The sequence below is a fragment of the Varanus komodoensis genome, unplaced genomic scaffold, assembly GCF_004798865.1.
Source record: "Varanus komodoensis strain SLA01 unplaced genomic scaffold, ASM479886v1 scaffold29_3, whole genome shotgun sequence".
NCBI classification, from domain to species: domain Eukaryota; kingdom Metazoa; phylum Chordata; class Lepidosauria; order Squamata; family Varanidae; genus Varanus; species Varanus komodoensis.
In genome coordinates, this window is record NW_025335760.1 from 1,438,752 (window position 1) to 1,450,322 (window position 11,571).

The 11,571-nt window shown below is 64.8% G+C and overlaps 2 protein-coding genes across 2 annotated transcripts in view; both read left to right on the plus strand.

Annotated features, from left to right (window-relative positions):
* The first annotated feature begins 7,369 nt into the window (after positions 1-7,369).
* On the plus strand, positions 7,370-8,582 carry GPR4 (G protein-coupled receptor 4). The gene has a single exon (XM_044435570.1). The coding sequence runs from the start codon at positions 7,370-7,372 to the stop codon at positions 8,474-8,476; it is 1,107 nt and encodes a 368-aa protein (XP_044291505.1). The 3' UTR covers positions 8,477-8,582.
* A 1,524-nt stretch (positions 8,583-10,106) lies between these two features.
* Positions 10,107-11,571, plus strand: part of OPA3 (outer mitochondrial membrane lipid metabolism regulator OPA3) — a 3,332-nt gene continuing 1,867 nt past the window's right edge. Inside the window, exon 1 of the mRNA XM_044435573.1 lies at positions 10,107-10,218. Coding sequence (XP_044291508.1) covers positions 10,146-10,218 — 73 coding nt within the window. The 5' untranslated portion in view covers positions 10,107-10,145. The remainder of the gene's footprint in view (positions 10,219-11,571) is intronic.

Genomic DNA, 11,571 nt, shown 5'->3' on the forward strand with positions numbered 1-11,571 from the left:
CGCCTGTACTCACGCCGGCCTGCCCAGACGTTCCGGCTCGCAACTGCACCCTGCGCTCTGCTCCCCACGTGAGAGCTGTGAGGTCAGGAATTAACAGAGACTTCTGCGTTTTCTCTGGTGGCCCCCACGTCTCTGGAATGGCCTTCCCTGCGGGGCAAAAGTGCCCCCCCCTTTGGCAGCCCTTTAAAGACTATTTTTCCCAGTTGTCATCTGCTCACTTTTAGTGAACTGATTGATCCCTTTCCTGCTGGAATAGTTTTCCAAAATATAGTTTTCCGAGCTTCCCAGTTGTCATCTGCTCACTTTTAGTGAACTGATTGATCCCAGTTGTCAGTTGTCCCAGTTGTCATCTGCTCACTTTTAGTGAACTGATTGATCCCTTTCCTGCTGGAATAGTTTTCCAAAATATAGTTTTCCGAGCTGAGCACCAGTCCCCAGAGAGAGAGCTTGGCTGTTCAGCCAGAAAAGCTTCTCATTGCCCGAGCCCTCGGAAAGGGGCTCCCAGGCCATGCAGGACAACCCTTGGCTGCAGGCCCCAAAGCACCCTCAAAAGCCCCACTGCACGTGGGGGGCGCTTTGGAGAAGCCCACCCCTGCCCGTGGCCATGGGCAGGATGCTGCCCAGCCTCCGCTCCCCTTCTCGCCTTAGCCAGAGACGTGAAAAGACAAACCTTAAGCAGGCAAAATGTCCCAATCTCTACCCATTAATGTATTTAAGCAAAATCAACTCGTCAGATGACAGATGGTCAACAAAAACCCCTTTACTCGTCTTTTAATTGATTCATCTTGAATCGACTCGCACATCTGTTTGCTGTATAATTAAGGAAGTAAAGCATGGGGCAACTTGCAATTTAATGCCACCCCGCTGAGAAGGAAGGGCTGCCTTTGTCTTCCTCCTTCTGACCAGAACCAAGATTACCTCCAGAAAAACGAGCCGCGAAACAGCAGCCGAACCCAGCAACCCCACCAGTACGGCACCGCTCAGCAGATGCGTTGATTAATCTGCCAAGTAAACCATTAGCATTAGCCAACCAATTAATCAACACACTGGAAACAAGTGAAGCCGGCCGCCCCGCCTGCCCTTCGCAAAAGCAGCCGGGTTGTTCCAGGCCGCGGCGTTAGGGGAAAGGGGCAGAAGCCCCAAACGTCGCAAACAGAAGGTGTGATGGACTGGAGGAGGGACCGGCGGTGCGAAAGGGGTGGAGAGTCAGAAAGCAGACCAGCTCTTCACCTGGAGTCCCCATCTCTGGCAGGGGGGGCTTCCCCCTCCGAAACAGGAGGCTGGCACTCAGCACATGCCCAGAGGCACCGTTTCCTTCCTCACTGCTTCTCAATTCAGTGTGGATGGGGTTGGAAGGCGGCTGGCCGGGGTTGCAGCCGGGCTGTGCCGGTTCCCCCCTCGCGCCGCGCGGGACGGAGGAGGCGGTGGGGCAGGCCGGCAGCTTGGCCACCACTCAGGTCTGGGCTTGTGCCGCAGCCCAGACGTGGTTATTTACTGAGGCCTCGGATGAGCAGGGCAGGGGCTTTGCCAGACGCTCCCAAACACGCCCGCGGATGAAAAGCCCCGACTGGAACGCGGGCGGCCACGGATCCGCACGGCTTCGAGCGGCGGCCCAGGCAGCCGGCCCTGCCTCCGGAGGGAGGCACCGACGCTGCAGGACCCTCCTCGCTTGCTGGAGAGAGTTTTGTTGCGTGCGACAACCCACCAAGCAAGCGGCTCACCGTTTCGCCTCACGAATGTTGGTCCGCAGCAATTAGCCAACTAAGCGTATTAGTTTAATAATCTACCTGGAAAACTAATGAGGGCTGGACACCCCGGCCCTACTCTTAGTGCACAGGTGGCCTTCCCATCTTTGCACCTGGCTTTTCCCGCCAGCAGGACCCCAGAGAGATGCTTGCTGGGCAGAAAACAACTGGAGGCGCCAGCAAGTGCCCACCTGTTGGACTCCTGCCTGCTGTGGCGGCCCGGGGGCCCTAGGCCCTCCAGAGCCCTGCGGAAAGTTCTGGCTCCTGCAACGCAGCCCGTGTCCGGAGAGCAACTGGCTGACAAAGCCAGTGTCCAGCCGGAGCACGTTTCGGGTATAAATAGTCCTGCAGGATGATGGGATTGGGGCCCAAGCACAGGCTGTTACAGGGAGGCGCAGTGGCTGGTGCAGTGGGGGGGGAAGCACCCACGGAGCCCCCCAGCCGTGCGCCGCCGGCCGTCCCGGCCTCCTTGCTGCAGGCAGGCTGCGGCTGGGGGCAGCGTGCTCTCCGCTCTGCACCGTCCCACCGGCTCGAGGGCCAGGAGGGCTTTCAGGCTCGGCCTCTGCTGAGCCGCTGCCCCAAGCCACCCGCAGGAGGCTGCGAGGGACCAGGAGGCGCCCCCTCGCCACCGTGGCGCTTGGGCTGCGTTGGCGGTTTTCCTTCCCACTAAAACCCCGAGTGGGGCCGAGGGGCTGCACAGAGAGCAAACGGGGAGGGGAGGGGAGGGGAAAACGCTCCGCTGGAAATGCCAGGCCGGCTGGCAGTGCTCCAGGGGCGTGTGGGGCGCACGCTGGCCCTCGACCTGAACGACTGCGCAGAAGGGAGAGGTCTGGCCAGTGCCGCTTCCCCTCCCTTGGCTGCCAGAAAGTGATGCTGGAGTCCAGCTCTTGGAACGTGCCGTGCCTCCAAGACCGCCCCCCCCCACCTGCCTTCCTTCCTGCCTTCCTGGCTGTGCGTACTCTGTGGAGCAGGAATGGCACTCTGGGCATGTGCAGAGAGCTGCCCTCGTAGAGGACTAAGGCCGGGCGAGCCCCACTTGTACTCGCCCCTGTGGACTGAAGGCTGTGGGGAGTTGGAGGGAGGGGCAGGCCGGAAGATTTCTGGGGCGGCCCCCCTCCCTTCAGGCGGGGAGGGGGACAAGTGCCAGCTGCTGGCTGGAGGTCCAGTCCGCGGGAAAGCAGATGGGCAGCGTGGCCCAGGCTGGCGTAATCGCATTTGGGCCAGGAACCGCGCAAGAGGAAGCCGGCCTGCCCCAGCCGGAGCAGAGCGAGTCCGCGGCGGCCGGGCCCCGTTCGCCCCTCCCCGCCCTCCCCTCGGCGCCGCACGGCCCTCCAGCCTCCGGCACAGATGCACCTGCGCTCGGGCTCTGGGGGGGCCCTTGGGGGAGGCAGGAGGCTGCTGGGCTTGGGAGCCCTCCCCATTCCGACACAAACGCCGGAGAAAGAGAATGGCCCGGCACGGGCCTCTCCCGACCGATGCCCGGGGCGGCCGGGTGACTAGCGGGACCGGGCTGGGCCAGGTTCAGGGGGCGGCCCCCCACCCGCGGGGGCTTTGGCGGGACGCAGGAGAGCCGGCCGCCTCCCGGCAGCTCGGGCCCCGGCTGGCCTCCTCCGGTGACGGGCAGGCTTCTCCAGCGCCGCACTCCGTCTCAGCAAAGCCCATCGGGGCCTCCGGCACCCCGACTACGCAGCCACGCGTTTGCGAGCCAGTCCGGCACTCGGAGAAGCTCGGCGTTCGGCTTGGCTGCTTGGCGGGCCAAGTTTCTAGCCCCTGCGGCTGACAAAGCGGCCGACGGGACGGCCCTGGCGCTGGGCATCCGCAGCCACCCTGCGCCTGCTCGGCCTGGTTACACAGTAACAACCCGCTTCCTTCTGCTGGAGCCTCGCACCCCCCCACGCCCCGCCGGGCAATCATTAACGCGCCCGGCACAGGCCGGGGGGGCCATGCTCTGCTGCGCAGGCGCTGCTGCCGGGGGGGGGGGGTGCGAGGCGCCGCAGGGCACACCTTCCTGGGCCTTCGCAGGGCTGCCCGGCCCCAGTTCGCCTCCCACCTCAACTGTGTGGAGCGCCCGGGGCCCTGGGCAGCCGCTGGATCGGGCCTCTCGTGCCGGGCTGGCCCCGAGCCCGAGGAGGTGGCCACAGCCACCGGCGCTGCCTCTGCACGGTGCTGCCCCAGGCTGGCCGGCTGGCCGCCCTCAAAGGGCTGGCGTTCCCGGTTCGAGTCTCCCTCCGCGAGCCCAGGGAGGAGGGAGTGCCAGCCACAGTCCCTGGGCGGCAAGGGGGAGGCCCTGCCCCAAGCCACCCTCCCACGAGGGGAGAGCGGGCCCGGGCCGGCCTCCGCCCGGCTGCCCCACTGGGCGCCGTCATGCCACGATCCCACAGCCAGAGGCCTCGCAGGAGCCCGAGTGGGGAGGAGAGGAGAGGCTTCGGTGGCCGCCTGTGGGGCCAGAGGCGGCAGAGCTGCGGGCCCGCAGGCGGGGGGTCGTGGCACCCCCTCCTCCGCACGGGCGACCCACAGGCTTTGGCTGGCCCTGCGGCAGTGGGGATGCTGCTACGCCGGCGGGGCTTCGGCCTAACGCCGCTCAGGGCTGCGACTCACCCCCTTCGGCAGACGGGAGCCAAAGAGGCTCTCTGCCTCTGCATTTCGTGCACTGGGCAACCCGCAGCCCAGCGTCCTGCTCCTTGGGCCCTATCGAATTTCTCTCTGCAATTACCTCCCGTTTCTTGCCAGGCCTTCTCTTCTCTTCCCTTCCCCTCAAATCACGGCATAATGCAGGCAGGCAGTGCTTAAAACTCGCCTCCTCTCTGGCAGCTCTGCTGCATGCATGCAGCGACTGCCCGGCTGCACCTGCTCCCCCGGAAGTGCCCCTCACAGGGGCCCGGGGGCATCCAAGGCCGGGGCAGCACCCAGACAGGCTTGTTTACAGTGTAGACACCGCCTGTTGTTATTGATTTCAAACTGATGGGAAGCCACACACACACACACACACACACCCATTCTCCCCGCCACCGCGTAACTTCCAAGCTCTTCCCGAGGTCCTGCGCATGGGGGTTGAGCCGGGCACCACCTGCGGGGGGCGGAATCCCCCTCCGAGGGGCATCATCTCCTCCTCTTTCGGGCTCGCTAGTTGCTCTGCCTCGGTGCTTGTGCAGGGACCGGACCGAAATGGACCGCGCCCCAGGGAGCTGGACGCAGGCACAGTTACGGTGCCCCCCACCCCGACCTGCCACCAGTTCCCCCCTGGAGTCTTGCTGGCAGAAAGGCTTGGCCGGGGGAGGGCTGTGCGGGGGAGGCGGGTCCCAAGCCCGGGGCGTATCTACACCCTGCACTTGGCTGGGCTTTTCATGCAAGGCAGACGGAGCGTGGCCGCTCCTGCCAGCACCCTGGGTGGGGCTGCAGGAGCCCCGCTGCGCCGGCAGCAGCCGGTGTCGGCCTTGTTCGTTGCCCTTTAGAGCTTGGCAGGAGAGATCCGGGGAATCGTGTTGGGGGGACGGGGGTCCCTGGGTGACCTTCAGCTCCAGCCAGAGGGATTAAGCACCCAGAAAGGTCAGCATCAATTTTTCAGCAGCCCTTTGTACAGAAATTCAACACGCCGCACTTTGAGAAGGGAGTTAATTACAAAATTAACGCTTGCGGCGGCAGACTGGTGGTCAGTCCTGAGGTGGAGCTTCTGGGCGCTTGGCCTTGGGGGTGTGCGTTCTGTGCATGCTCAGAAGGCTACAAAGAAGAGCGCCCTGAAGGCGGCTTGGAAGCCGACTGGCTCAGAATCAGGCAGCCAGGGTCCGATTAGTGCCGGCACGCCAGGTCAAATTGCACCCGCCTTCGCCCGCTTCGCCGCCGTGCTTTCAGGCTCAGTTCCAAGCCTTCCCTTTGACATTTAAAGCCCCAAACTGCCAGCGGCCTCCAGCAGCCCGCTGCTGCCCCATATCTGCCGACCTGCGCCAGGGGCCACCGCCCCAGCTTTGGGGCCCTTTCAGGGACCAGGTTTGTACAGCCTGAGAGCGCCCAGGGAGCTGCAGCTGCATACGGACCGCCTGCCTCTGTGCTCTCGTGACATCCGAACCCCGCGAAGGCTGCTGTTGGGCCACGCAGAACCCAGGGTCTGCTGTAGGGTTGCGGGGCGGCTTCCTCACCCCCCCCCCCCGGTGGCCAAATTCAGCTGTCTTCACCCACACCGTCTGGGACGGGGTCTGCTCGGTTTTCCGGCCGGTCCAAGAGAAGTGGCCAGGTGCTTCCCTCTATCTGTTCCGGCGCATCCCAGGTTCACCTTAAGTACCTGCACAGAAACCATTCTAAATATACATGTCCACCCATAAATTCCCCACTTCTCCCAGTAAAGAACTCGGTGTGCCAGGCGAAGAAACCCCGCAGTAGCCCCGGGGTGTGGCGCACCCAGTAAAGGGCTTGCCCGAAGCCGCCTTTCCGACATGCGGCTTGAACAGCCATGTGCAGGACGTTTAAAAAACAAAAACGAGGAAGCGCTTGGCCAGGCCGCTGCCTCCACAGTTAAGGTCGAACAGCTCAGAAACGCTTACTAGGATATTTTGCCAAGTGCCTGACTCACGGGGGGGGGGGGGGGGGGGGCGCCTTTTTTTTTTAAAAAAAACAGGCCGCCGGGCGGGGGAAGGGACGGGGCACGGGGATGGGCCACCTGCACACGTCGGAAACCCTGGGACCAGCCGCGGCCGAGAGACCGGACCCCTCGCACGGCCACAGCCCTGCCGACACGAGGCACGCGCTGCATATTCATCAAGCGGCCTGCGACACCCCCGCCTGACGCGCCGGCCGCCTGCCCCAGCTCACCTGCGGGCGCCTCACCTGCCCGGCCGGGCATCCGCCTCCTCTCGAGCGCAGGGCTTTGGCTGCGGCTCCCGTCCCCCCTGCAGCCTCCCTCACGGGCATCCCCTCTGCTTGCCAGCCTCCTCTTGACCGTCGGGGGGCACGAGGAGGCGTCTTCCGAGAACGGTTGAACGGAGGGGAGGTGTGGGGGCAGCTGGGCAGCTCACTCTGCTGCCCGGCGTGGGCTGCGCTGGGCTGCTTCTCTCAAAGCCAGGGGCCGCTGGCCGGAGGAAGGCAGATGTCCCTGAGGGCAGATGCCGCGGCTGAAGGTCCCAGGGAAACCCGGGGCAGTGCAGCCCCGGCCTCGTCCGAGAGGAGGCCTCCCGCTGCCCTCGGTGGAAGGGACGCATGGCTGGGCCGACGGCCCAACCGGGCGCCTTCCGGAGGCTTGGACTGCAGCTCCCAGTGTGCTGGAGCCCCAAGCCCCGGAGGGGGCCCACCTGGGGAAGGGCACGGCAGCAGGCGCCACGTGTCGGTGAGGGGCTGCCCTGCAGCGCCCCCGAACCCCAATGCGCGTCTCCTCCTCTCCTCGCAGGTCCAGCAGTGCTCCTGAGAAAGCGCCCCTGCGCCGACCGAGCTGACGAGCGCGGCCAGCGGCCAGGCGGAGGCGAGCCACTAGCCCAGACCGACGGAGACCCTGCTGCATGCCTGCTCCGGAAGCGCCCCTGGGATGGCCTGCGCGGTCCTGTGGACGGACCCCTTTCGGCCCTGCGGGCGGCTGGTCTGAGCTGGGGCTGCCACGCTTCGGGCTTCCCAGGGGGAGCCACCCCGCGCCCACCCCAAGGATGTGCAACACGACTCTCGTGGCCCTGAGCTGCCACGTGGACTCCAAGATCGACCACCTCTTCCCCCCGACGCTGTACACCATCGTCATCGTCATGGGGCTCCCCACCAACTGCATGGCGCTCTGGGCCGCCTACCTGCAGATCAGGCAGAAGAACGAGCTCGGGGTCTACCTGATGAACCTCTCCGTCGCCGACCTGCTGTACATCGCCACGCTGCCCCTCTGGATCGACTACTTCCTGCACCACGACAACTGGATCCACGGGCAGGAGTCCTGCAAGGTCTTCGGCTTCATCTTCTACACCAACATCTACGTCAGCATCGCCTTCCTGTGCTGCATCTCCGTGGACCGCTACCTGGCCGTGGCGCACCCGCTGCGCTTCGCCGGCTTCCGGCGGGTCAAGACGGCCGTGGCCGTCAGCGCGGTGGTGTGGGCCATCGAGATCGGGGCCAACTCGGCGCCCCTCTTCCACGACGAGCTCTTCCACGACCGCTACAACCACACCTTCTGCTTCGAGAAGTACCCCATGGAGGGCTGGGTGGCCTGGATGAACCTCTATCGCGTCTTCATCGGCTTCCTCTTCCCGTGGGTGCTGATGCTGCTCTCCTACCGGGGCATCCTGTGCGCCGTGCGGGGGAACGTCTCCACGGAGAAGCAGGAGAAGGCCAAGATCAAGCGCCTCTCGCTCAGCCTCATCGCCATCCTGCTCTTCTGCTTCGCGCCCTACCACGTCATCCTGCTCTCCCGCAGCGCCGTCTACCTGAGCAAGCCCTGCGACTGCAGCTTCGAGGAGCAGGTCTTCGTGGCCTACCACACCTCGCTGGCCTTCACCAGCTTGAACTGCGTGGCCGACCCCATCCTCTACTGCTTCGCCAACGAGGGGGCCCGCGGCGACGTGGCCAAGGCGCTCTCCACCCTGGTGCGCTTCCTCTCCAGCTCCAAGCCGCAGGAGATGGCCAGCGCCTCGCTCACGCTGGACACCCCGCTCTCCTCCAAGAGCAGCAGCTTCTGCCGGCAGCCCCTGGTGCTCCCGCTGCCCCCCTTGCAGGCCGGGGGTGGGACGAGGGACGAGGAGCTCCAAATGCGAGTACTGACTTTCCACCAATGAGCCCCACCCGCCGGGCGTCGGGGCTGCACCTGGCCGCCTGCCGCCCGCCTGCCCGCCGCAGCGGGTGACCCCGACAGTGTTGAGAATAAAGCACTGCAACAACAGCCGCGCGGCTCCCATTTCCACGCAGGGCCCACACCGCAAGGGGGGGGGAGCTGCACTGGGCCACACCCGGGGGCGCCTCTAGGGCAGCAGTCCGTCCCCAGGCCGAGGCCCCCGCAGGGCAGGCAGAAGGGCCCCCTCCCCCCCGCCCCCGGGACAGGCAAGCACGGGTGCCCTGCTGGCTCTGGCCCCGCAGGCAGCCGAGAGCCCCTGGGACCGGCAGCCGCTCACCCAGGAGTCTGCCCGGCCCCCAGTGGGGCTGCTCAAGGGGGGCCGTTGGCACCCTGCGCGGCAACCGTTTCCACGGCGTTCGGGTGGGAAGCTTTGCCTTGCTGGGCCTGCTCAAGCGCCCCCGCGTGCAGTGCCGCGCGGCCCACGCCGGGACCCCCGGCGCCCCCACGCCCGTCCTCTCCCTCTCGCGCACCTTGCCCCACCTCCCAAGGGGGCCTGCAGCCAGCGGCCCCGCGGACGGGCCGGCGGACCGGGCTAGCAGCGACGCCCACGATACGGGAGCCTCCCCACGCAGCGCCCAACGGCCCAGGGGTGAAGTGGCCGCCACGAGGCCCGCTCCCTCCCCTCCGTTCCCCATCTCCTCCTCGCAACAGGAAGGCGAACGCCTGGGGAGCATGGAGGCTCAATGGGCGGAGGAAGCTCCTCGGAGGCCGTGAAGGCCGACCCGCCGCCGGGCACGGGGCCAAGCGCCAGCCCCTCTGGGCCGCGCAGGCTCGAGGAGGGGCGCCTTCCTCCACACGGCCGGCCCGCAGCTCGGCTGCGCCTCTTAGCCAGAGGTGCCAGGCGGGAGCCCAGCTCGAGCCACCTGCTCCCAGGCCTTCATCCAGAGGTGGGGGGGCTCCAGTTCCTCCCTGGGGAAGGAAGACACACCACACATGCTCAGGAACTCCGGCTGCCTCGCGGGGCCTGGCGGCCCCCACTCAAGCACGCTCGGCTCCTCGCACACTTGCAGCCCGGGCGTTTCAGGGATGGCGGAAGAGCCCCCCCCCCCCGCAATGGCTGCCGGAGACCAAGTGTGGCCAACACGCCGTGTCAGGGAGTATAAATACGGCAAGGGAGCCAGAGTTCCTCCCTGACAGATCCGCCGCAGGCGCCCAGCTGCCATCGCCTGAGTAAGCGGGGCTCCCGGCATCACCTTCCCTCGAGCACATCCCCAATCGCACAAGAGATGGCACTTTTCCCGCAAGTTGCCCTTTCCCAGCAACAGGCGGACAAAGCCTCTGCCGGGCTTCACCCGTCGGTCATTCGGTTGCGCGCCGCTGCTGTCGAGCCACCCAAGGTGACGGCTCCTTGGCGTGGGAGAAAATAAAGCTTGCAAAAATGCCTTCACCTCTGAGATCACGCTGCACCCTTGGCAAGGGGCCGTTAATTCTAGCCTGCAGATGACTCCCATCGCAGGAATGCGAAGGCAGAGCGAGGAGCATCCGTGACGTCCCCTGATCTCGGCGCTTAACCAGAGGCGAGAGCCCTGCGCCGAGGGCTTTTCTGGGAATAAACAGGAAAAGGCCAAAGGCGGCCAGAGCGGGAGCGGAATGTCCCGCTGGGGGAGCCGACAATGAATCCCAGCGGGCGCTGCAACCTCATTACCCCAGGAATTCCAAAAGAGCAAACATCCCACCTCAGCCCAGGTAAGGAGGAGGCCACGGCTGGCCCTGCAGCTGCCCAGAGCGATACAGCAAGGGCAGATTCCAGACTGGGAACCTTTCTCTGCCCCCGTTTGTTTGGCTCTCTCCTTCAGCAAAATCCGCCCCCCCCCTCCAGCTGCTGGGATGCCTGTGGGATCACCAAGGCCACTGAGGGACAGTTTGCTGGGAATGCTGGGCCCTTTGACTCCCCGCTCGGCTTGGGTTCCAGGCTCCCTTTTCCAAGCCTTCCAGGACAAAGCCTGTGCTGCCGATTGCTTAACACAGGGCACTACCAATCCCCAGAGACCCTGAAGTCTGGGACTAGCTCAGGCCAAGCAGACAGTGCCTGGAAGCCCCGGAAGGGCCCTGGCTTGGGTTCAACCTCCTGGGGAAGCTGCTACTTCGCTCCATTCCTCACAGCTTCTCCTCTGCCAACCCCACCTGGTTTTTCTGGGAAAGGTGAGGCAAAGCTAGCCTCCGGGAAGAAAAGTCTTTCCATTCTCACTTACACCCAGTTTCCTTCTGCAGTTCCCACTAACTGCTTTTCATATTTGTGTTCACACGGTCTGCATGACCCTCGGGGAAGGAGAGAGCCACAGGGCCGGTCCCGTAGCCAGACAAAACACAGCAAACCACTGGGGGGGGGGCAGGGGCAAGCTAGGAACATCTCTGCTTTTTAAGAGAAATCTTGTACTACCTAAACAGTCTCCTCAAAATATATAAAATCCAGAACTTCCTCTTACCTCACTAACACCTCCTTACCACATTAACAAAATACTTTAGTTAGGCAGCCAGACGCTTAGAGGCACAGGGAAAACAATCAAATCAGGGGAGCTTTGTATCAACAGCCGTTTCCCACAATGATTGGCCCACGTAAAGTGAGCAAATGAAATTAACTTAATGCACTACAATTAGACGGTGCAAAAGATGACACATGTGGGGAAGGGAAGAACGTATGGAAATACGGTGAAGGATGATTCACCCGTTTGCTATTTTTTCAAGATTAAGTGATGCAATATGATATTCATGCAGGCCAGATGTCAAAATATTTAGAAGCGAGATTACGAATATCCCGGTCTGGCGAGGGGACGCATTCTGCACGGCTGCCCCCCTCGTGCTGCTCACCGTCCCCGAGGGAAGCCCGGCCTTTGCGGGAGCGTCCGCCGCGCTGCGGCCGCGGAAGGAGGGCGCTCGCCTGGCCGGGCCCCCCCCGCGGCCCAGGGCGGGAGGCCCCCCGGGGGGGCCGGGCGGCGCGCGCAAGGGGGCGGGGGGCTCCGCTCCTCCCGGGCCCCCAGCCCGCGGGCCCCCTCGCCCGAGCCGGGGGCGCAGGCGGCCCCTCCCCGCGCGCCGTGGGCA